Source organism: Cyanistes caeruleus, chromosome 1 (assembly GCF_971803275.1).
Source record: "Cyanistes caeruleus chromosome 1, bCyaCae1.hap1.1, whole genome shotgun sequence".
In the NCBI taxonomy this organism is placed as follows: Eukaryota; Metazoa; Chordata; class Aves; order Passeriformes; family Paridae; genus Cyanistes; species Cyanistes caeruleus.
The window spans coordinates 34777309-34800991 of record NC_141701.1 but is presented as its reverse complement, the minus strand read 5'-3'; the positions used below and the strand labels follow the sequence as shown (position 1 = coordinate 34800991).

Here is a 23683-nt window from a genome sequence, read left to right as displayed (position 1 = left end):
TGAGCACATGTGCACACACTGCCACCAAAGACAAGGAAACCAAGAGAGACCCTTGTCAAATAGGGTCTGAACAGGGATGAGTTTTTCAAGGAATGCCAAAGATAGATGGTGAACAGAGCTCTTGTAACCAGGTCACAGTTGCTTGTTATTCCAGTACTAGAATCTAAGATAATTTATGAATAGCGCAAGGAGTATTTCTTCTGACCTGGCATGAATGTGAGGTAAGGAACAACTAAAAGACTTGTGACGCTGATCAAAATCAAATGCTTAAGGTCAGCCTTTTTATTAGCTTTTTCTGAAGCAAAACTATTTCTTGACTTCAGTGAGGCTACTTGTAAAGATTACAGAGTTTGTGACAAAAGCCAGATACCTGTGGCTAATGGTGCCAGGAGTTTTTGGGACTGAAACATTTTCTAAAATTTGTATTTTTTTCAGCGAAATATTTCAGTATTTCAATATTACACTGAGCTTACTATTTAAAATTCCCATTTAGCAGAAGCCTTCAGAAAGGCTCAGTCTCCAGTAGATACCTAATGTAAGAGATCTAGGAAAACACTTAACATTTACTAACTCCCATTTTCCCTCAGAGTAAGGGCTGAGGTTTTGAAAATCTGTGTGCTTCAGGGTACAAATGGGAGCTGCTGGATGCAGACATATTTAGAAAAAAAATCGACCTCAATAAATGATCCTCTAATTAGCTTTTTACAAGTGAGTCAAGGGAATGAGGGAGAACTATTTTGCCTCTCTTTAAATCTTTGGTACACCCGAATCTTGAGTGCAGTGCAGGTCTGAGCTCTGTGTGTCAAGGTCAAAGTAGGATGTGGGAGGTATGGAGGGCAAATAAAATTATCGAGTGGGTAAAGTGGCAGCTTTATAACAACAACAACAACAACATAAAAAAGCTGAAGCTTGTCAATTTAGAGAAGACTGAGGTGACGATATGATGAAAGCTAGCTAATTAAGGTGGAAGGTAAAGCAAACAAATTGTTAATCACCCCATGCCATGCTATTAGAAGTAAAAAATGCTCTAGAAAGCTACTAGATCAATTCAAAACAGGTAAAAAAGGGGCCAGGTTTAGGTGCTCTCCCTTTGCAGCACTCCTACAGCTGCCTTTGGAGATGGTCCATCAGCAGGGCATTTCCCATACCCCCTCACCTTCTCTTGCCTCCTTTTGTTTCATGTAGGCCAGAGGACAGGACAACATGGAAACAAACAGAAGCCAGTCTCTTACAGCTGAATTACTCCATGCAGTAAATTTAAAAACGAAAACAGAAAGAAAAATCATTATGTCTTTTTTCTTGTTCGGGTTGCAACAGAAGCCAAGCCATTCCATCTTCAGGCAATAAAATTAATTTATTGGAGTTGTCATTCCGTTCCTCACCTAACATTTGAAGGGAACTTCAAAGGAGCAGATCTGGTAGGATAATTAAGCATCTTTGTCCTGGTAGTCACAGAATACATCTGAATGTCTCTTCTTCTAGCCCACTCACAATAAGGCAAACCAGTATTCTATCAGGAATTACAGCTTATTCCTTCATATTTGATTGTCACAAATATGAATGTATTTCTTTGGATTTTGGTGGCATTAGTATGTATAAATTATTTTGAAATGTAATTTGCATACATGAGAAAGGTGAGCATACAGGTATGCTTCAAAAAAGAAACAGAACAGGATAGGGGAGAAGTTCAAACACAGTTCAGCATTTTCGGCATTCTGTAATTTTAATATGTTGGCAAATACTGTTAGATGAAGAAATTACTTGCGTTAAGATTTTTATTTATTGAAAAAGGCACTCAGTATTTTGGAACGCATGCCTGTCTTAAAAAATCTTACCAAAGAGAACCCACATTTGTATGTTCTTTAGCACTTCCTGCATTACTTCAGCTGTCAGCTACCTGATATGTGGCACTTATTTGTGTAAACTTATTCCTAAATAAAAAGTGGGTGCAAATGGGGAAGAATAAATTGATGTCTCTGAACAACATGTATTGTTCTCAAGAATACCCTTATTACTAATATTTTGAAATCTCACAACAGCTTGGTAAAATTAAGGCATCTATCCAGTAATGATTCTCCACTGTCCAGGATACACCTGTTTGAAAGTGTAGATGGGGATGACTCCTTTATGGTAATGATCTTCAATGCACGGGATTCTGATCTCAGAATCTGGAAAAATGCTAGCATTAAAAATGGCTGTTCAAAGACAAAGGCCTTGTTATTCTGGTTTCTGAACACTGCAGAAAGGATCCTATGCAGGCAATAGGTACAGCCCCACTACATGTATCATTTCAAACCGAAACACATATGCTTCAGTTATACATATTACATATATGTTATATATATATAAACATATAACACCTTATGTTCAACAAGTAATGTGACACGTAACTCAATGGACAACTGTTCATGTGAAAATTTAAACATCAGCATTCATATTGCTATAGTTTATAAAACAACTTGGTATTTTAAATTAAGCCATCTGTGACGAAAAGCATTGTGTGTGAGCCTACATGCAAAAAAAATTCAGTTCACTGCTGTCACAAACAAGGACAGTTTAAATACAGTCACAGACTAATATGAGATGAAACTATTATTTTATATTTTAGGTGGATATAAGATGTGCAAAACTTTTGGATCATGTTAGGCAAAGAGAAGTCTACAAAGTAGCAGTAGAGATACCTATTAAGAAATATAAGATATCTCACAAAGCAAGGTGCTTCTTTGTGTAAACATATATTGACTGGGACAACGGCTGTATGTTCAACTGAAAGTCTCAAAGACCTGTGGAAGAAAATTCAGTAAGAAGTTATTGGCCAGGTACACTTCCTGTGTCTTCCTTGAACTTAAGAAGATGTGCTGTGTACTTAGATATTGTGCTTGTTTGTACAGAAGTCTACTGGTGCAATTTTCAAGAAAATAAATACCTTGAACTATTAAAATACAACTGTTTTCTTCTCCCGAATTCTTTCATGCTGAACAAAGAATTATATTTTTCTCCTACCCAACTGCACATCTGATAATTATCTCAAATTTACTAGCTATGATTAAGCATATTTTTCCTATACAGTTGGATGCTGCTTCTTTAAAACTCTTGATGAACTTCTGCTTCAGGGTATCTGCATTTCCCTGCTGAATTAAAATTTTTCATTGTATAACTCACATCTTAACTTCAAATGCACTGGAATCTGTTTGGATGAAAAGGCCTAAATGAGTAATAGCTATTAAAATTTCCAGACCAAAACAAAAACAAAACACACATCAAGGCAGAGCTAAGGTTGAAAAGGAGAATCAGTTACTTAAGGTATAAAGCCTAATGGCATATTGTCTAAAGCATAAATTATCCCAAAAGTAAACATTCCAAAACCCCCAGGAAACTCAGGATTAAATATGAAAACTTAAAAGGAATCCAAACATCTTGTATTATTGAAATGCAAGATGAAACCCTCCAAAATAAACTTAGATCAGCCCTGCAGCAGCACCATGCTGTAAGCTAGAAATTATGATTAATGCATTTAGTATCTGTGGCCTGAAATTAGCCTAATGTGTATTTCAAAGGTAATTTTTCATTTTGTTCCTTTGTATGCGACAAGTGACAAGTATGCTATGACAAGCAATAGAAGGTGAGCAGAAGAAAAATAACGTTAGGAGTTCCACTGCAGAGCTGGTCAATAGCTGACCATTTAGAAATATAACATGTCCATCATGAGTGTGAAGCTATAAGCAAAATACTCTTGTACCATGCATAAATGTTTCATTACTGTGAAAGAAACCATTTCTGGCTGGACCAGTAAACCTCAATCAGGAAAGGCTCCATTAAATTTAGTAACTTGTTAAAAGATAAACAAGTGGGATTTCAATTCTTAAAATTAAGCACAGATATTAAAATCTGAGAAACAAACTTCTTACACTACACAGGTTACCTATGTAATCTGAGTAGACAGAACTTTTCTACAGAACACTGAGAAAAAGAGCAAAAGAAGATGAATGCTTGCCAAAAATATCAAGGCCCAAAACACACATTTAGTTTCAAAATTCTTTTATTGCAGCTGGATAACAGAGATAAACATCTGAGAGCAAAATCCAGTAACTCACATTTATTTTCCTTTGGAACAACTCTGCAATCTGGTTTTATGATAAAGAACAAAAAGTTGCACTACATTTTGGAACATTTTGTTCTTTAAAACTGGTCAAACAAGTGGGAAATATATTAAAGTACTACAAATTAAATTAATAATTTCCCACTCCAGCTTCATTTCCCAAACCGAGCAAGTCCAAGCAGAAGGAACTATGATATTTTCTGCTTTGGAGATACATATCAACAGGTAATGCACTTCAAGCTATATTAATTTGGTTAAAAAGTTTATCCTTAATAACCTGAGACATCAATCCATGTATAGCTTCTATGGTGGTCTTGCAGCTGAAAAACAAGCATAAATTCAAAGTTGGACAAAAACTGAACTGTCATTTTCCTTGAAGCTATCCAGCTGTTTTGGAAGTTCAGGGTGCCCATAACCCCATGAATCTTAAAAACTGTCCAGAAAGGAACAGTCATACACAGCAATTTAGCCATTGTTGCCAATACCTTTTTGTTACTTAAAAAGCAAACTGACTATACAAAGACCAATTCCAGAAAATGTTGTCTTGCAATTTAGGACATATTAACAATAGCAAGTGGGTTCTGTTGTCATCTGAACAAAAAAAAAAAAATCCTTAGTGGAGTGGAGCTGTCAGCTGATATTATCAATACCTGCAGGCTCTCACTGCTCTCTACCTTATCTTCTTTACCCAAGCTCAGTAAAGTAGTGTACAGTAACCATGGTCCCTCTGAGAAACTTTACAGGGAACATTCAAGAAAAGTTTATAGAACAAATCAGTTATTGGTCAAAATATGTAATGTGCAAAAACCCCAAAGAGCTGAGAGGATTCCTATTGATCCAAGTTTTCCCCAATGTCTCCTGTAGGGCAATGTAGTGTCAAATTAACAAATAAGAAGCGACTGTACAAATGCAAAAGATGAATCAGGACTGAAGGCATGGAGAATAGGGACAAATTACTATTAGACAGATAAAGGAATCCTAGGGAAATCAAGCTGACTTGGAGCACAGTTTGGCTAATGCATATGTCCCCTTAGAAAATGGATTTGAGGTGTGCATGGACAGTAACAGAAGTTATCATACAGCCCAGTGCAAGCACCTTTCTGCTAATGCTTTATAGCAGTGTATTCCCAAAACAGCTGTCTAACAATCCTTTAGTGATCTTTGCAGCCTTATTTCTCCAGAGTAACTTAGGTGGCACTAAATGAATTGTCCTGTGTCTGCACAGATCTTCTACTGTCCTCTCTTACGAAAGAGCAGTACTTGAAGGAAAACACACATCCGTAGAAGTGTTACACTCCATTTTGGGAACTATGGTAGCTTTTGTTGCACAGGAAAGCAGAATTTATGACAAAAACAATTCCTTTCAATTCCTTACAATTTATAAAATAACTAACTGATGAAGACTGAATAAAAACAGAAAAGAAAAATACTTAGAACTGCTGCAACAAGTAATATAGTAGCATGATCAGAGAAGGAATTATTTCTTAGAATAACTGTAAGCATGTAAGAGTAAAGGGAAAATAAAATGCAGTCAGTATTACGGGATTCCAAACAGCAATGCAAACTTATCAGCAACTCCATCCTCCTCACATCCTTAAAGCATTGCTATTCTGTTCCCCTACAGGAACTGGGACGTATCACTTAACCTGGCTGCTATGAGCTAGCAACAGCATTAACTCCACTGCAAATGTATTCTGCAATTAAAATAGGCTAAATGAGTATAATTTTTAAAAGTCTCAATATCCTTCCATCTCAACCATGTTTGTTAGAAAACTTGTAAGAGCTGTTAACTTTCCAGAAAAAGTTAAACAAAGGGGTGTCAGGGGGAGAGAATACCAGGAAACTGTTCTATTATCAAGATAAAGTAATGGGGAAGAGGGACAAAAAGCCTCAAAATCTGAAAACACACAAACACCCCAGATTTTGTTCAATTTTTGCACTCTATTCCAAGGGATTCTACAGAATTGTTTCCTTATTAAATGGAATTACTTCAACTCACTCAGAATACTCTTAAGGTGCGTGCAGGTGAGTCCTGTCTTCTCTGCAGATGAACCTGCATTTATACTGCCACATAAAGTGCATTATTTCTTGGTTTTCAAAGTCTGAAATTTGCCAATACAACGTTTTTGAACAGCCCAGCTGTATGAGCTGTTGGATACTATTAACCTCTGCTAAAAGATTTTAATTGGAAAAACGGTGACTCTAACATGATATAGTGTAAGCACTATAAGCACATCTAACTCTTAAGACTACTGGGAAAGAGATGTGAGTATTACTGAGAAGCAACCTGTGTGCTTCAAAGTTCAAAATAACCAGAGCTGATCCCCAAGAAACGCAAGGAAAACTGAGGGAAAATATTACAACTTCTTTGAAATAATGTTGTGCAGGTAGTGATAAGTTTATTAACTTACAATAGCAAGTATTTGCTATCAGGCAGGGAAGTTAAATATAGAGGCCAGAATAAGCTACTTCTTAAAAACAAAAAACTCAACCATTTCTCATTTCTAAAACAAAAAGATACATTAATTAAAAAATATGAAGAAAAGGAGTTAATAATTTTTATGTCAGTAAAAATATTAGACAAATGTAAACTAAACTTACTGGACTGGTAACACTAGTTCTTAAAATCAAGCTCTATACCATAATTTTACTTGTTGCTGGTTTTAACCTGATTAACAATAAAAATCACATAATTTCTAGCAAAGTTACAATTTTAAATTAGACAGAAAACATTTTTTTTTTGTTTTCCAGATACTCATGGAATTTTACAGCAATTTTTTGTTTAATAAACTAGAATTAAATTTATTCCAACCGCCCAAAAATTAAAAATTTATTGTAGGTTTAATAGAGGCAATATTTTCTTTAACTTTCAGAAATACCTATTGATTTCTGGAGTCTCTCATTCCTATCTATAATCTAATTCTTATCGTTAATTTTGTCAGGTTGCAATTGCATGCGTGATAAAAGTTTAAAATCGAGTAATACTTTTCACAAGAAGAACACATGGATGTGTTCTCTTACCTGTCTCTCGTTGCTTTTGCAAGTTTGTCTTCTGACTTCTTGTCATGAGTCTCTAAACCCAGCATGAAACTGCCCCTTCCAAGCTGAGCTTCTGACTGCTCTAATTTTTCAGACAAATCAAAGATTTGGCCAGTGGTGTAGTCAGCATTCTTAGGAAAAAGAAAGTAATAAACATTTTCAATTTAAGCTCTAAATTCAAGCATTTATACACAAAATCTGAGAAAAGTTTTTAAAAGTACAGTGCTGCATATTTAAACCTATATCTGCAATTGAAGTGATATAGAACATGAGTGGTGGTTAAGAGAACAGATGCCAAACATCTGACAAACGCTCAATCCCTAAAGTCTGAATTGGGTTCTTTTTATTACTTTCAACCCATGCTCTAAGTTACGCAGGAATAAGTAAAACTCAGTTGGTTTTGACCAAGAGAAAAAAAAAAAGGCTTCTGCACAGGGAAGGTTTTGATGCTCAGCTGTTACACTGGAGGTCTACCTGCAGTATTTCTGTTGCAACCTAGTTTTATCAGTTCCATTGTTTATTTTTTCTTAAGTGCTTACTTATTAAATGCCATTATTCACTGCAGTGTTCTATACAGATACAAGGTTAAAAAGTACTTACAGTAAGCAAACTAGAAGAACTGAGAGTGTTCACCCAGTACTTGTTCCACAACAGCTCAAGCAATTTACGATCCAAAGATGATTTAAAGTATGAGACTTCTAATGCATAATACCTTTAAAAACAAAACCATGCAAACAAAATAAGTGACCATCTAAATATGTCTTGCTTGAATGTCTCATCCAAAGTACATGCAACACAAAAAATCCTTATCAAGGGCAAATATCTTTAAAAATTCAAAGCCCTTAAGGTTACTCCCAGATCCAACTCCCTGAACATTTTTCCATTAATAATTCATTTAGAGATTCAATACATAATCCCCACACATACTGCTGGGTTCTGATAAATGAGATTGCAAGAGTTTTTTAATTATTCTCGTAACAACCTATTCCATGCTTAGGTTCTTCAACACTGTAATAACTTACAGATGATTGTAGTTTTGCATGTATCACTTCTAGTTACTTGAGGAATACTTGGTAGCAGTAAATGTTACAAACAGGCAAACAATTTTACATTTTACCACACTTATTTTGTGGTAGAAAAATAAGGCTAGGCTAGGCTTTAGTGGTGTTGCAAATTAACTCTCCCAGTAAAGTAAGAAAAGGAGCTGCACAGCACTTATCCCTACTCAGATGAGCAGTGGGATCACATCCTCCTGCTGATCAAAGGACATCTGACCCTCTCCTCCTTGCCCCAACAAGACATCACTACTTAGAAGCGTTCAGAAATCAACTGGTAGACCTTTTAACCAAGTTCATATTTATCTTTGCAGAGTTCTCCCTTAAAACATGTTGCGGTGCATTCTTGTTCATTATATTTGATTCAATTATATTACTGTTAAGTTGTACCCCCCCACCCCCCATGTTAATACTTTGGTCCCAGTTGTGCCCTCCTACCCCAGTTGCCAATCCACCCTGATACCTGCTCCTTGTTCCCGAATGTTCCCTGTTCTCCCCTCCCATTAAGTTGTGCCAACTCCCTTTAGAATTCCCTTTGGAATTCCCCTATTCCTTCAAGCCCCATTGGCCCATGTGCCCCACTCTCCGCCCCTGGTGTTCCCCATTGGTTTATGTATAATGTAACCCCTCCTTCTGCTCCTCCCCTAGGTCTTTCCTATTGGTTTATTATTTGTACACTCCCCTTGCTCCTCCCCCACACATAAGTTGCTGTACCCCTGTATCTTTTGTCTTTCTCCCCTGGAACCTTCAAGAGAATAAATCCTGTTTGGAAGCCACATGGAAGACCCCTCCCTCGTCCCTGCTCCTGTCCTTGACGCTGGACAGCCAGTGCCACAGAGCATAAGCCCTAAGCTGCCCTGCTTTCCAGGAGCAGCCCGCTCTTGGCTCGGTGCTGGGAGCTGGCTGGGGAAAAAATCCGGCACCGCGTCAAAAACATCTCCTGATAAATGCCAGTAACTGCTGTTGGCACAAAAATGAGAGCACTAAAGCAACAGTGAACTTCAAGATTTGAAACACTACAAGGAATTTACTTTTCCATACTGAATCATTAACCTAAACACACAAGAAATAATAATTTTAGTAGTTTATTGTTACTTACTGTTTACAATGTACACCGAAGTCTTCTATTTTATTGAGTGGAATAGTCTGGTATTCAGAGGGACCCTCATCTGGAGGTTTATAGCCCTAAAAATTTAACAAATGACAGAGATGACACAGTAATTCTGGTGATTTTCAAAATGCCTAAACTTCACCAAAAAAAAATCCAGTTTATGTAATTCTAGTTTATTGTTGTCTAGAGAAAATAACACTTCCCCTGGTAGCCTGAAATTCAGAATTTCTTGGATCTCAGGTTTAGATTTGGCTTTACTAGCTGCTCTAGTCGTTACATTTTCAGGTTTATGAAAAGCAAACTATATATAGTATCATAGTTGAGTTTTTTCAAATGAGTAACAAGGCAAGCTAAGATTAGATTATTTCTTAGATCAAAGAAAAGGCAAGCTGCTTCTTAGACAGTATTTCTCTACCTGTTCTTGGAAATTTTGAGGAAGATTTGAGAAGAGGGAATAAGCATCCATGGATATGCCTTAAAGATACCTAAAACTTTCTGTTACTTGTTTAGCCAAGATGGTGCCATCCACAGTTAGTGACTAAGCAAGAACTGCCTGCAGTCCATTGTGAGAACTCCCTAAAAATATGCTTCTCATGTGCATTTTCCAGATGTGATTTGGTTTTCAGGTACAGGATTCTTCTCCCTGTTCAAAGTTCTCAAAGTATTTCTGAAGTGGTTTTGCCCATAGAAGCGCATATTCTCCTGAATCACAAGCTGTTCTAACATCTCATATGTTTTTGTCAACACAAATATAATGCCTGGACCCCTCTCAAACATTTTAGCCAATTACAAAATTTAATTTTCAAGAAACGATTAATTTTGGTAATTGTTTTACTGGATGGGTGCCTGAAGTTCTTAATGAGTCACTAATAACTGGGTATTTAAAAGATTTACTTTACTGAACTTTATTGGATTGAAATTAAATAGCACAGCCAGAAGTATACAGGAGAGGATGCATTCGGAGACCTAAATCTCCAATACTGATGTGATTTTTTTTAGTTTTAAGTCTAACCCATATTGTTTCATTAACTTTTTTGTATATTAGTTTGTGAAGATTCATAATATTCATTTGAAAAAGTTAAGTAGATATTTTTGAACCTTCCTTTTCTAAAATGAAAAGCAAATTACAACATATTAAACAAGCTATTGACATTTGGTTTTAGGTCTGAAAAATAAACAGAGAAGAGCTAACATAAAACTATTTTGATGAATACTACCTATAGCTATATCCATTAGAAACCAGCTATATGGAGCTACATAATTTTGGGACAGCTCCACAATCTGTCAGTGTAATTGATTTAACACTACCAAAACTCTATGAAAACCAAACTACAAGTCAACTGTTAGAAATGTAATCAATATCCAAAGTTGTGCAGTAACCAGTGTATGGGCACATCTCCTTTGGACTGAACATTCAGCACAGCACAGCAGACCACACTCAGACAATCATTTAAAGACAGTTCAGTGTTCACACACTAGCTAATTTTAGATAGTTTTAACTATTTACCTTAGGATATGTCCTAAAAGCTCCAAGATTTACTTTTCCTGCAGATATTGTCCTTGTTGGATCAATCTGTAGAAGTTCAGGTAACACTCATTACATACATTTTATTATTTATTACAGGTTTAAATTAAGTTTATAGTAATTTTATTTCAGAAATGCAATTCATACAAATTGTATTAGTTCTGTCATAAACAGTACTTTTTCTGTTGGTATCAGATTTTCTAAAGAGATGGGATTATCAACAGCCTTCAGTAGATTATTTTTTCAAACTAATTTTCCTTATTTCCTAAGCACATAAACCCCCCTTATGCTTAAGAATTACACCACAACTGTAACAATGCAGTGAAAATGGTCTAGGCAAGCTACACTACTGGTTTTGCCAGCATGTGGCCAGCAAAGCAGGAGTGGCACCAGTTTAAAGTGTGGATCTAACACCTCCATCATACAAAGTACATGCTACTAAAACGCTAATAGACAGAAATCCAAAAATTATTCCCCTCAACATGATCTGTTAGGCAGGGTTATCACCCACCAGCCAGTACTTACAACCACTGCTACGAAGGGCTCCTGAAATTGCTGATTAAGCATCTGGGTACTGACGTCGATCCCCGAGAGCCAGCAGCCGTAGCCGGGGTGACTGTGGTACCAGCCGATAGCATTTTCCAGGCGTCCGACCTAAGGAAGAGCAGGGAAGGGAAACAGCCCCAGCGTTCAGCTCCATTCCCAAAGTACCGGCTGCCCTCCAGCGGCATTTCCAGCACACTGCAAGGCGCGGCAGGATAAAAACGAGCTCCCACCCGTGATAAAGTATTCCCTAGAACCCGTAGAATGAGTAGTACTGGTATTCTCTGCTACAGCTGCTGCCAAAGAACAAAGGCCTTCAAGGAGCCTGGAGCTCCTTTGTCAGTGACAGCTGAAGTACAGAAGAGGTTCCACACGGCTGGAACTGGGCTGTGGCTCCTCAGCAGGGCTGAGGAATTTCTTAGGGATGTAACACAAGTAATCCCATATAATGTAGGGAACATCAGTAGAAAATGAATTATTTAATATGGTAACATATCTCACAGGCATATACTATTAGATTAGTGGTAGGTTTAAAAAATACCTTCAAAAGCATGCTTTCAAACACTAGAAGCAACAGAAATTATTGCCTGGAGACAGGTTTAAAAGCCAAAAGATGAATTTTTGACAACTTTTTAACAGATAAAACCTCAAAATAGGAGTTTCCAAATAATACACATGACCATCTCTAAAAATGCTGGAAGAGAAAGGAGCAAAGCCAAAAAAACCTCAGGAGAATAAACACCCATTGGACCTAATTTTTGTAATTCTCTCTAAGGAATTGTTTACTGGCTGCTCCAGGAATGATAAGACAGAACAGACAAACTGAATATTTTACTTCTTAACTGGTATAGAATATTTATACTTTCTTTACAGCTCCCACGAGAGACACCAACAAAACAGTAAAGAATGTGTGTTATTTTTAAAAGCCAAATAAGCTATCTGAAGTACATTAAGAACAGATCCTGTCCTTGGAGAGTGAAGCAACTGTAACAGCAGCATCTACAAAGCACTTATATAGGGGGATATATTAACCAACTATCTAATGATAAAAAGAGGTATTCCAAGAACAAGTGCTTGCCAAAATCAAATATGAAACAGGAAGCATGAAAACTCTGCCAGAGCACCAGGAAAGCTGAGTTATTTTATTTGCACACAAGTCAAGTTTCAAAATTGTGAAACCAAGAATAGACAAAACGGAATAACATAAACAAGGAAAAAAAACATTTCTTATCACATAAAAACTCCTACAGAAACCTGGACTGTTTTAAACATAAGGCAAGCTGTTTGTAATTTTATGCTATATACTTACCATTTTGAAAATCAGTATTTCTGCCTAACCATGTGATTCTATGACTGTATCTTTACTTAAAGATAGTACGACTGCATCGTTAGGCAAAGACATCTCTTCAAGTCACCTACTTTTTGAAACAAGAGTATTAGCATCACATTGTTTTCAGATAAACTAGATTAAATGAATTATTTCCACATTTTCTCACAGAGATGAATTATTAAAAATTTTAAGTCCCAGAACATAATTATTTCTGCATTATGTTTACTCTTTGCTGATGTTATGATTCAGCCTAATGCAAATCCCTTTCAATACCTTCAACTCTATGTAAGGTTATGAACATAAGTACACTCTCCAAAATAACCCAAATACTCCTCTGTTATATCCACTCAGTATGTAAGGGGCTTCTAATTTTAGCTGGTTTAAAAACCAGTGGGTCAACTGGGTATCAGAACTGCTTGAGCTTGGAGAGTTAAAGATATTTCAACTCTTATTTCTAGTATAGAATTGTCCTGTATTGGAAGAAGCACATCAGCAAGTGCTGTGATGTGCTATGCTGGTTTCCACATCAGTCACAGAGTAGACATGCATTTTTGTTATCCTTCTGCACATAAGAACTTCATTGTATAATCATCTTTAATATGACATGGATGTCTGAATCAAAAGAGACAAAGATGGGAAGCAGACAAGCAAGTCTGTTCATCCAAATTTCCAAATGATAAATATGAATAATTAAGTTGCACAGAAACTTACTTAATCCTTCACTGGCATTTTCTTCACAAATATGTATATTTTTTTATGGAAAAGAGCAGCATAGTATACAGTAAGACCTCAGAAGAAGGTAAGAATGAATGTCGTAATTCTGATCTACAAACACTAAGTCCAATGCTCACATATATATAATTTTGCGTACTGTTTTTAGAAGAAGTATCAGTTATTTTAGAAACACACTCTCTCAAACAGCCAACAGCCTCAGACATAAAAACACTTCCTCAGCAATAAAAATAATTTACTACTTTTCATGGAATCATTAAGGTTGGAAAAGACCTCCAAGATCATCATGTCCAACCTTTGATGACCTAGCGTAAGTCAGGAAAACATGGATATGAAAATGTTTACAGGGCCCTGCATTCCGTGCTGCTGACATAGTTCTTACTGACATGTTTGAGGAGAGACAGGACAATCGGGCAGGCACCTCATCACTGAGGGAGGAAGCCTGCAACCCCCCAGCTATGTTCCTGTAGCTCACAAGGCGCACAGGATCTCCACGGGGAGGTCAGACCCCCTGCTATCTCTCCTTACCTGCTTGGCGTTCTCGATGTAGGCAGCCATGTACTCGTAGGCGGCGGCCTGCGCATTGACGCGGGTCTCGGTGCCCTCCACGGGCAGGGCGAAGCTGTCCATGATGATCATGGTCTCCCCGTCCACCTTGCCCAGCATGAGCCCCATCACCTCCAGGTTTCCGCCGGACCTGGCGTGCATCACCATCTTCAGAAGCGCCAGCGCAGAGATCTTGCAGTACTTGAAGTAATGGTGGCTGCAACAACGCAGAGAGGCCGCGGAAGGGAAGGCAGAGCCGTCAGATCAGGCTGGTCCTCACCGCCCGCCCGCCCGCCCGCTCCGCCGCCCAGCTCCCACTCACTCCTTGGTCCAGGGCTTGGCCGCCAGGATCTCCTGCTGCTGCTTGCGGTCGTACTTGTAGATTTCGTCGATGCTCTGTGCCTCCTGCATGTTGTTCGCCAGCTCCCAGGTTTTCTGCGCCATCCCGCTCCCGGAGGCGCTGCTCCCCGCCGCCGCCATCGTCCCGCTCCCGGCTCCGGCTCGGACCCCGCCTCCGCACCGGCGCACCGGGCCGCGGGCGGAACCAAGCGCGGGGCGGGGGTGCGCACGGAGTGTGGTGCGGTCCGCGCAGGCGCGGGGCGGGCGGCGCTGCGCCCCCAGCGGCCGCACTCGGCTCTGCACGCGGCCGGGCCCGACCCGCTCGCCCCGTGAAGCGGCACCACAGAAACGCAACGCCGGCCGGGCGGAGGCATTCCTCACTATTTATCAATTTATTCACTTATGCTTTTGGAATTACTGTGACCAGTTCTAGGCTACTCAGTACGAGAGAGACACGGAACTTCTAGAGCGGGTTCAGTGGAGGGCAGCAAAGATGTTTAAGGGACGGGAGCGTATCTTTCATGAGGAAAGGCTGAGGGAGCTGGGACTGTTCAGCTTCGAGAAGGAGACGGCTGGGAGGGGGCCTTATCAATATATAAAAGTATCTAAAGTAGGAGGCGTCAAGAGGATGGACCCAGGCTCTGCTGGGACGTGCCAAGCAACAGGACAAGAAGCAAGAAAACTGATGCGCAGGAAATTCCCCCTGCAGATGAGGAAGAACATTTTGACTGTGCAGGTGACTGACCACTGGAAGAGATTGCCCAGAAAGGTTGTAGAGTTTCCCTCCCTGGAGATACTCAAGAACCGTCTGGATGCAATCTTGTGCCATGCGCTCTAGGGTGACCGTACTTGGAGCAGGGAGGTTGGACCGGGTGACTCCCTGGGCTCCTTTCTGATGGCCCTACCCTGGGATGCTGGGAAGTCCGCTGGTCGCCGCCTCCCATCCCAATGCTTTTCCCCGCCCGGGAGGAGGTGGCGGCCGGGTCGCGCCGCCCTCCGGGGCAGCGGGGGGCGCTGCGCGGCGCCGCCCGCCGGGTTCCGGGGCGGCGGTAACGCGCGGGGCGCGGACGGAGCTGCGGCCGCCGGTACCGGTGAGTGGGCGGCGGGGGCGGCGCGGCGGCCGAGGACCCTCCCCGCAGCCCCGCCGGGCGGTTCCATCGCCCGCATCGCTCATAGCTCGGAGCGGGCGGCGGCGGGAGTGAGGGGGGTTCGCTGGGCAGCGGGAGGGGCACCGGAGCGGGACGGGGCGGGGGCGCGTCCGGGGTGTACTGCCGGATCTGGGGGTCCCCGCGGGGGCAGCGGGGCTCGGCTCGGCTCTGCTGGTCCCGGCCCTCCGGTGGGGCCGCTTGTTGTGCGGCCGTTGCCTGACAACGGCGCCGCGATCCGAAAAGGGGCCGAGCGCCGAGTGCCGCATGCCCGCCCCGCAGCTGCTCCCTGGGGGGTCGGAGCCTCCGGCAGTGCCCCAGGGGTGCTGCCGAGGAGGGAAGGAGGGAGGCGGGGAGGCGAGCGCTGCAGGCCGGGGGAGAGGCGCTTCCCCGAGCTGTCGCTTTTGGAGAAATAAACCTGATCTCCTGGGTCTGAAAGTTTTTCGAAATTAGTGTCTTTTTGGATCAAATTACGTGCTCTGAAAAATAGATAAGCCCTGTATTGGAGGGAAAGTAACTCGCGACACTTGTTGCTTGGTTGTTCAGAGGATGGATTGCCTTCTCAATTGCGAAAAAGTCACATTGCTTTATTCAAGAGTTTGTTATTTGTGAGAGGGCAGACCTTGGAATCTGTGCTTTTTCAGCAGTGAATTTGAAAGAAAAGTACAGGAAGCGCGTCTCTGGCAGCAGTGGCTTATCCCAAGTGCTGTTCACAAGGGTACAGAAGCAGTCAGTACTAATTCCTTAGGAAATTTGGGTTAAAATTTGAGCAGTGTTTCTTAATGACACAATTAATGGCCGTATAAGTTGTAAGTACAGTTATTAAACGTGGCATATAGTTACTCTTTCAAAGCATTTCCCTCCTTGCCAACCGTGCTGTAGTTCACGTGGATGGGAATTGCCATTTTGCCAGTGCTCCTGATGATAGTTCAATATTATGGTGGCATAGAAGAGATGAAATCCGCTTTTACATGCTGATTTTAAATTTTGTGCGTTTCCCTGAACAATTAGGAGAAGGGAAAGATTAGAATGCAACACAGTAAACATCGCTTTAGGTGATAAAGTAACTACACAATATGTAGGTAAATATAGTACATACAATACATATGCACATTGGTGTTTTGGATACCTTGAATAGAGAGTACATTTGAATACATGCATTATTAACTCTGTTTGGGCATAGGTCCAGTAAAAATCTCATGTTCATAGTTGGCGTATTGTTCTTGAATTTCTGTATGCTTTCTATTGCTTGCTATGTTTGTTTAAGTTGAAGTCTACCTAGGTGACTCTAATTACTCAGAGTTTCTTTTGTAAACTCTGAATAAGGAAAAGAGGCTATGAAAATCTAAAATCCTCTTGAAAGAAAAAATATGTAAAAATATTTTTATGGGACATTTTCAGACAGTACTTGACTATATAGCAGTGGTTTGTTTAATGGAATTTCACTTTGAAAAATGAATTTTTTTGGGAATGCAAGTTGTCCAAGATTTAAAGTTGCAAGAGCTAAAGAAAGGCTGATAGATATGTGCTATCTTTCTTTATTTTTATTGTAATTAGTCATGGTCTCTTCACATGGTACAGAGGATAACAAAATTGATTAATATTCAATAGGATACTTGCTTATATGCTGATTTTTGTAATGCGTCACATTACATTTTTTGTAATTTGTGTATGCATCACATTGAATTTGTCACTCTTACTTAGAATAACTAAGACATTTTTCTTTTTTTGGTGTAATATATTCTTTTTGCTTATCTCATAGAGTTTGCCCTCATGCATGTTTTAAGAAAATCAGCATAAGTAGAAGGATGTTAAGACATAAAGTGTCTAGATATTTCTAAGAAGGATTTGGCTACTCTTCCAGGAAACTCTGCTGTATTAAAGATATGCTGAATCAACAGTGCTGTAGCATTAGTCAGCTTAGTGTTCTCCAAGGCCTGGAGTTGCCAGCTTTCTTCACACCCATTGAATTGCTTGTGTAGTTCAACTGTAACTGTTTTGTCTTTGGTTTTTAATTTATTCTATTGCCCTTTTGAGGAATATTCATTGTGTTCCTCATGCTAGTTAGAAAATACTTTGCAAAGACTGCTTTCCTTATGCCAGCTCTCAGAATAATTTTGGTACCCTTCCCATCCAGTGATTTGGAAACAGTCCTAGAGTTCATATATGCTATTGTAGACAGAGGTAGGAAATATAGATGTTACAGTCTATGTTACAGTCAGTGAGCTTTTGGAAAGGCTTCTCACAGTGCCTCCTACATGTGGTAATTTTCCTCTTGATGACTGTGCAGCACGGGGTAGGTGATGAGACCAACTTATGCCAAGTTGTTTCACCCTTTCAGAACATTTGTTATGTAACCTGATAGGCTAAATAAAATTTACCATGCCTGGAAACTTATCCTCTTTCAGATTTCTTTTATCCTTTATCAGTGTGCAAAACTAATGAGATTAAAGATTTAGGACAAATCAGACGGGGGTATTTATTTTTGGCACTGATTGTCCTGAACTACCACTAGGAATTGTAAATAGGTTGGCCTAGTTCTGCCTCCTTTGTAACAATATTATAATTTTATATCATGAATCAAAAAAGAGGAGGAATACATCAAGTAAATGTATTTTTGAATTAAATCAGTCTGCAGTTACTTCATTTTTTCTTACAGCATTTGTGCATTTTTATTGCCATTTTGTTTCTAGTGAGAATTTCTTTCCATTTCTCTGGACACGTTACTTTCATGTTTATCTGTGTGCTCCCTTATTATCTTTGAGGTGGTGGTTTGGCTTTTTTTGGTTGCTGTTGTTTTTAAGCTCTTCAATCCTTTTCCTGAAACTTTTCTAATATACCTTTTTCACTGGCCTCTTGTTTACTTTGTATGATCTTTAAACAATACAGAATTAGCCTTAAAAAAACCTGCTGTCTTAGTTTAAATACTGGATGTAATTTTTCTGGAATCTGCATAAACAGTCCTTTTGCTTAAGCTGTATGGAGTGATTTGAGGGTCATAATTTTCTTAGTTTCATGCTTATTTTAAGCATGGAATATAGCTTGAGGATTTTTATTTTTTTTTGGTAGGCTTGGTTTTGTAAAACTCCTCCGCCACTGGAATTGATGAAAATGCTGCGTGGAGACTAGGATGAGTAGGCTTGTATGCCTACTTCTTTTTGGTTTTGTCTTTCTTTTTTTCCATAATCAGTTAGTGTGCAGCTTTGCAGTATTTTTAACTGACTCAACTTTGGTACAGTTCCATTGACGTGAACTTGAGTGTCTTTAGTTTTTATTAGGAGGTCACTGAAAGCAGCAATATACAGTAAATTCCACTAATAAGGTGCTAAATTTCTGCTCTGAAGGACTTCCAGTTAAATATGCAAGGTGCACAACTAATGGAAGAGAGGTAATTGCTGTTCCTCAGTGCATATTTCCTTACAGATCAATGTCTGATTCTGAGTCAGTGCTTTCTTATATCCCTGATTTTAGGATTATTGCAGACTTGTAGGTGTTCTTATTGCCTCTGCTATTTTAGTGGTAGAGGAGGTAGGTACGGTTGGCTCCAACTCCAGAAACACTATTCATGTATTTTGTGAGGTGTTTTTTTTTTTTGAAATTCATGTTTTGTTTTGAATAAACTTGATTATTTTAAAGACTTCTCATGATAGTAAGTTAAGCACAGAATTAATTGTGTGACCTGGTCCATATTTTAGACTGTGCATGTATTTTGCACTTTTTGTACTTTTTCCTAGTGATTTCTTCATCCTGTGTTTAATAATTTTGATTTTATAATTCACTAAGATTAAGCTTGTGCTAGTATGTAGTGAAAGGTCACTGGAAGACTTGCAGTTAAAAAAAAAAACCCCAAACACGTCAGCCATGCTAGAAAAAAAAGATTAGAGAAGTATCAGTCTTGTAATCTGGAATCTTTGAATTTTCTCTCTGGTGAAACATCAAGGAGTCTCCTCCATGGATGGGTTTCCCAAGTCAGTTGTTTTGTTGTCCCAACAAATATCTTAAGGCTCATAGTTCTGAGGGAGAAATTAGATTATTTTTAACTGCTGTCTTAAGCAATTGTAATTGAGCTTTACATTTTTGAGGTTCTAACATGAATTCCATGCTCTACATTTTTTCTGTAACCTTAGAAATGATGGCGGATGATTTAGAAAAATTTATTGAAAACCAGAAGGCCAAGTTGGCACAAGATAAGGCAGAGCTTGAAAATGATCCACCTTACATGGAAATGAGGGTAAGAGTATAAAAAAGCTCTCCTGAATTTAAATGCTTCTGTTGCCAAAGTGTTGATTGAAGCTTGCTTTTACTATGCTTTCAAACTGTATTTGTTGTTGAAAAATATATTAAAGATTTATCTATTCAAAGTAATTTCCAACTTGAGTACTTCATATCTATATGTAGAATTTTAAAAACCTGCATGCCACCAGGCACACACAGGAAGATTTGTGTTTTACAAGTGAGAAGTCTTGTACATGGCTTTTATTACTCCTTCACCCCTCCCTAGGGAAGCTGATTAGCAGGGTTCTGTCCTCTGCCCACTCTTGGGCTTGGGTGTTGGGGTAGGGATGAAGGTACAAATATCCTCAAAATTTCTGTTCCAGAAACTATGAAATATAAAAAGCAAATAACAATCAAAAAACCTGTTCTTATCAGGTTTTCTATTAGTAATTTCAATGTGTTGTTCCAGCATTACTTTCAATCTCTCTGTTCTCCAGTGCTAATGATTACATTACTAATGTTGTTCTTTTATGTGGTATTTCCTTTACTTTGTGATGCAGTAAGACATTTTTGTTTTGTTTTCAGAATAAGGAATCCGAGAAACTTTCTGAAACTAGCAAGATGTTAATCTCCATGGCTAAAGAAAATATACCTCCAAATAGTCAACAGAGCTATCCTTTAGGTATAGTATATCTTTTTTTCTTCCAAAAATCTTGGGATTGTATGGAATTTTTTGTAGTTAGGCTTTTTTTTTCTTTGGCAGGAAAATATTCCAAAAGCCATCTCTTTTTTCTTGCAAGGTAGTACCGTTAAAAGTACCCCATATGAACCAAACATAAAAAAAAGAACAACCCAAAAAACCTGCTTGCCAGTCCTTGATTGGTGATGTGTTCTTTCCTGTTGTATTTGGGTGCAACGAAGTCTTTGAAAGTCCATCTTTCATCTGGACTTTACTGCAAGAAAGTACATTCCCTCTGTGTTGTGCCGGGGAAGCAGGGCCTCTTTCTTTCAGTCCCCTGAGAGTCCTAGCCAACTTGGCTAAGATGCACATAGTTAAACGAATTTTTCTCTTAAATAGTGTCTTTCAAATGTTCAAGCAGTTTAAACTGTTTTTATTGCTTTTGTGATTTTGTTACAATGTAGTCATTCATTGTGCAAGGAAAGAACAATGACTTCATTTTGATTGAAATCTTAACCAGGTGAAATGGTTAGATTTATTTTGATGTGGCTACCAGCTTAATATCTGTTTTCTATATATATTGTCCTTTTTCTTCTTTTCTCTGTGTTCTCTGTGACATTTGATTGAAAATGTGTGATTTTGTTCTTTTCTTCATTTTCCTGTTTCTGTAACGTGCCACCATTCCTTACTTGTCTTACCATCACCCTTCTGTAGGCACTACTGTTTTTCCTTAGCTACACTTGTGTAGCTCAGGTTTGTCCTGAGAGCTTTAGAGCTTTTCTGTATTCTAATTCTTGTTGATAATTAACTCTTTTCTTTCGTGTGTAGGCACTTTGGGTCAGTACCTCATTAATTTTCATACTGTGCCTACTGTAATTCTGGTGTAATCCTGCAGCTTTCAGTGGGATGGAGCTTGAATTTGTGAATCTGTGGGTCTGATATGATCTTAGCTGCATAAATAAAAACATGGTTTTTGTAGGGATGCTGTATAAATAGAACTTCCAGCAATCAGCAAGACAAGCTCCTCAAAGACCTTTAGAGGAAAACTTCACTTAAAAGTACTTGAAATGATAATTGAATATTCCTTGCCTCCAGAAGTGATAATAGATAAACTTAGCTAGAGGGCAGCACTTGATTAAGTATCTATCACACATTTTTGGCAGTCTTATTAGGTTCTGCAAGTTACTCCTAGTGTTGATAATTCTTAGTTTAACTGAGGAAGCGTAACACAATGACGTATTACAGATGAGGGGCATTCAGGTCATCTGAAATGAAAAGTAGGTGTTGCCATGTTGTGGTTTCACTCCAGCTGGGAACTGAGCACAGCCACTCTCTCACTCAACACCAGCAGGGTGGGGGCAGAGAACTGAAAGTGAAAAAACACATGGGCTGAAATAAAAACAGTTTAATAATTGAAAAAAAAAATTGTAGTGAAAAGGAAAAAAACAAAGAGAAAGAAGTAAAACTCAAGAAGGCCAAGTGATGCAAATGTAAAACAATTGCTCGCTACCAACTGATGCCCAGCAGATCCCACCAACCTGCATCCTAGTCTTACTGCTGAGCATGATGCCATATGGAATGGAATATACCTATGGTCTGGGGTCAGCTGTCCAACTTCTTGTGCATCCCCAGTCCCCTCATTGGTGGGTGGGGTGAGAAGCAGGAAGTGTCATCACTCAGCAGTAACTGAAACATCCCTGTTATCAACACTGCTTGCACAAATCCAAAACACAGCCCAATATCTGCTACTATGAAGAAAATTAACTATCCCAGCCAAACCCAGCACTTTCTATAATGATCTGGGTGCTGAAATGGATGGCTGCCGATATTACTGCTTTGCTGTGCTTTAAAGCACTGTAATTTCTTATGGATTACATCAGATGAGACTTGTTCCTTGGTAGCTACTAAGTATATTCTCTAGTTCTAGCAGTAATGTTGAGGTTTGGACTGAATAAAGTTGCAGTTATTTCTCAACATTACATACATGGAAATGTTTATGTAAAAATGTATTTAAAATCGTAACATTTAAAAAAAAAATCGTTGTCAATGTGATTATATGTGGTTAATAGAATGTGAAATGGCAAATAAATACAGCAAATACAGAATAAACTAAAGTGAAAAAGCAATTAAAAAGAAGGTATATCTCGTATTCTGTCAGAAGAATTTGGACAAATTTTTCATGAAATTAGATTGAATGTATGTGAATGGGAGTGATTTTGCTCTGCTAGGCTCTCCAAGGGTAAGTTTTTGAAATGTGTAGTTTTCAAATACCCCCTAGATCACTCCCATCCCATCCCATCCCATCCCATCCCATCCCATCCCATCCCATCCCATCCCATCCCATCCCATCTGTTATCTCAGTGCTTTTCTGGTTGCCAAAAAAAGTTCCCTGTAACAAAATTAATTTCAAAGCATCTTTTGTGTGAATACTTCACTACTACAGGATTCTCACTTCTTTTCTCTTTTTTTTTTTTTTTTGGTACTGAATTTCGGTGGCTTTTGTGAAATTACTGAATTAATCTTTTCCTTGTTGCTTGCTTTTGATATTTTTCTTTGTTTTCTAGAATTAATTCAACAGTAATTAGGCATAAAATAAAAGGCAAGATCAAGTAGCTGAAACAAACTATTCTTCTTCTGTATTCTATTCTGCTTTATAACCCTTTTTCTGAGGATTGAAATGTTATATTAATTTTTTTTAATGGAATTCACACTTACCTTATATGCAAAATTAGGAGAAAATGAACTTGCAGGTTGGAAAAGAAGTTGCCATGCAGGTTTTGGTTAATACTTGGACTCAGCAGGCTGTTTCAGAATAGCATAGGAGATACTTAGTCAGGTACTGCATCCTTTGGTTCTGAATATCAGGCTGACTTCTGTTTGCCGCTTTTTCTCGGATACACTGTTTTCCTAGCTCATGAGGATAGAATAAGTCAGAATATACCTTGAGCCAGGCCAAACAAACTATCCTACAATAAATTTGGACTGATCTAAGAGCAAGTCATGCATATCCCTCTCTTCCCTTTTACTCTTTGCTACTAATTTTGCATAGGTCATGAGATGTAGAAATGCTTTTAGAGAAACAATATGAAATATTAATAGTACACACACTCACTCCCAGTTGTAATCTTTGTCACTAGTTGTGTAATTTTGTGCAATTCACTACTCTGTGGAGTGTGGTGAAAGTGACTATGGAGATGTGCTTCTGGGGTAGAGGATGTTTCTTATAAAGTACTTTGAAATGTGTTTTGGGAACAGCAAACAGCTTGCATAGCATTATATTTTATTATATTTTAAGAATGCAGCTGTTATGAGACCTGATAGTAAT

At 38.9% G+C, this 23683-nt stretch overlaps 2 protein-coding genes across 34 annotated transcripts in view; one reads left to right on the top strand and one right to left on the bottom strand.

The window, feature by feature from the left end:
* Nucleotides 1-4021: 4021 nt before the first annotated feature.
* Nucleotides 4022-14579, bottom strand: COPS5 (COP9 signalosome subunit 5). Its single transcript, XM_023920946.2, has 8 exons — nucleotides 14303-14579; nucleotides 13963-14197; nucleotides 11355-11483; nucleotides 10812-10877; nucleotides 9293-9378; nucleotides 7739-7850; nucleotides 7121-7269; nucleotides 4022-4419 (listed from the first exon to the last, which is right to left on the bottom strand). Exons 1-8 carry the CDS (start codon nucleotides 14458-14460, stop codon nucleotides 4335-4337), a joined length of 1020 nt encoding a protein of 339 aa, XP_023776714.1. The 5' UTR covers nucleotides 14461-14579; the 3' UTR covers nucleotides 4022-4334.
* Nucleotides 14550-23683, top strand: part of CSPP1 (centrosome and spindle pole associated protein 1) — a 61572-nt gene continuing 52438 nt past the window's right edge. For 18 of the 33 annotated variants that reach the window (XR_015285937.1, XR_015285936.1, XM_086885878.1 and 15 more), the window contains exons 1-3: nucleotides 15349-15410; nucleotides 19592-19695; nucleotides 20265-20361. Coding sequence is in view for 31 of the 33 variants with exons in the window: in XM_086885878.1 (XP_086742004.1) it covers nucleotides 19594-19695; nucleotides 20265-20361 (199 nt within the window). In the remaining 2 variants the exon portion in view is untranslated. Of the gene's footprint in view, nucleotides 15182-15348; nucleotides 15527-17753; nucleotides 18853-19548; nucleotides 19696-20264; nucleotides 20362-23683 lie in introns of those variants that run through there. The other 15 variants (XM_086885942.1, XM_086885950.1, XM_086885931.1 and 12 more) reach the window with 9 other exon arrangements.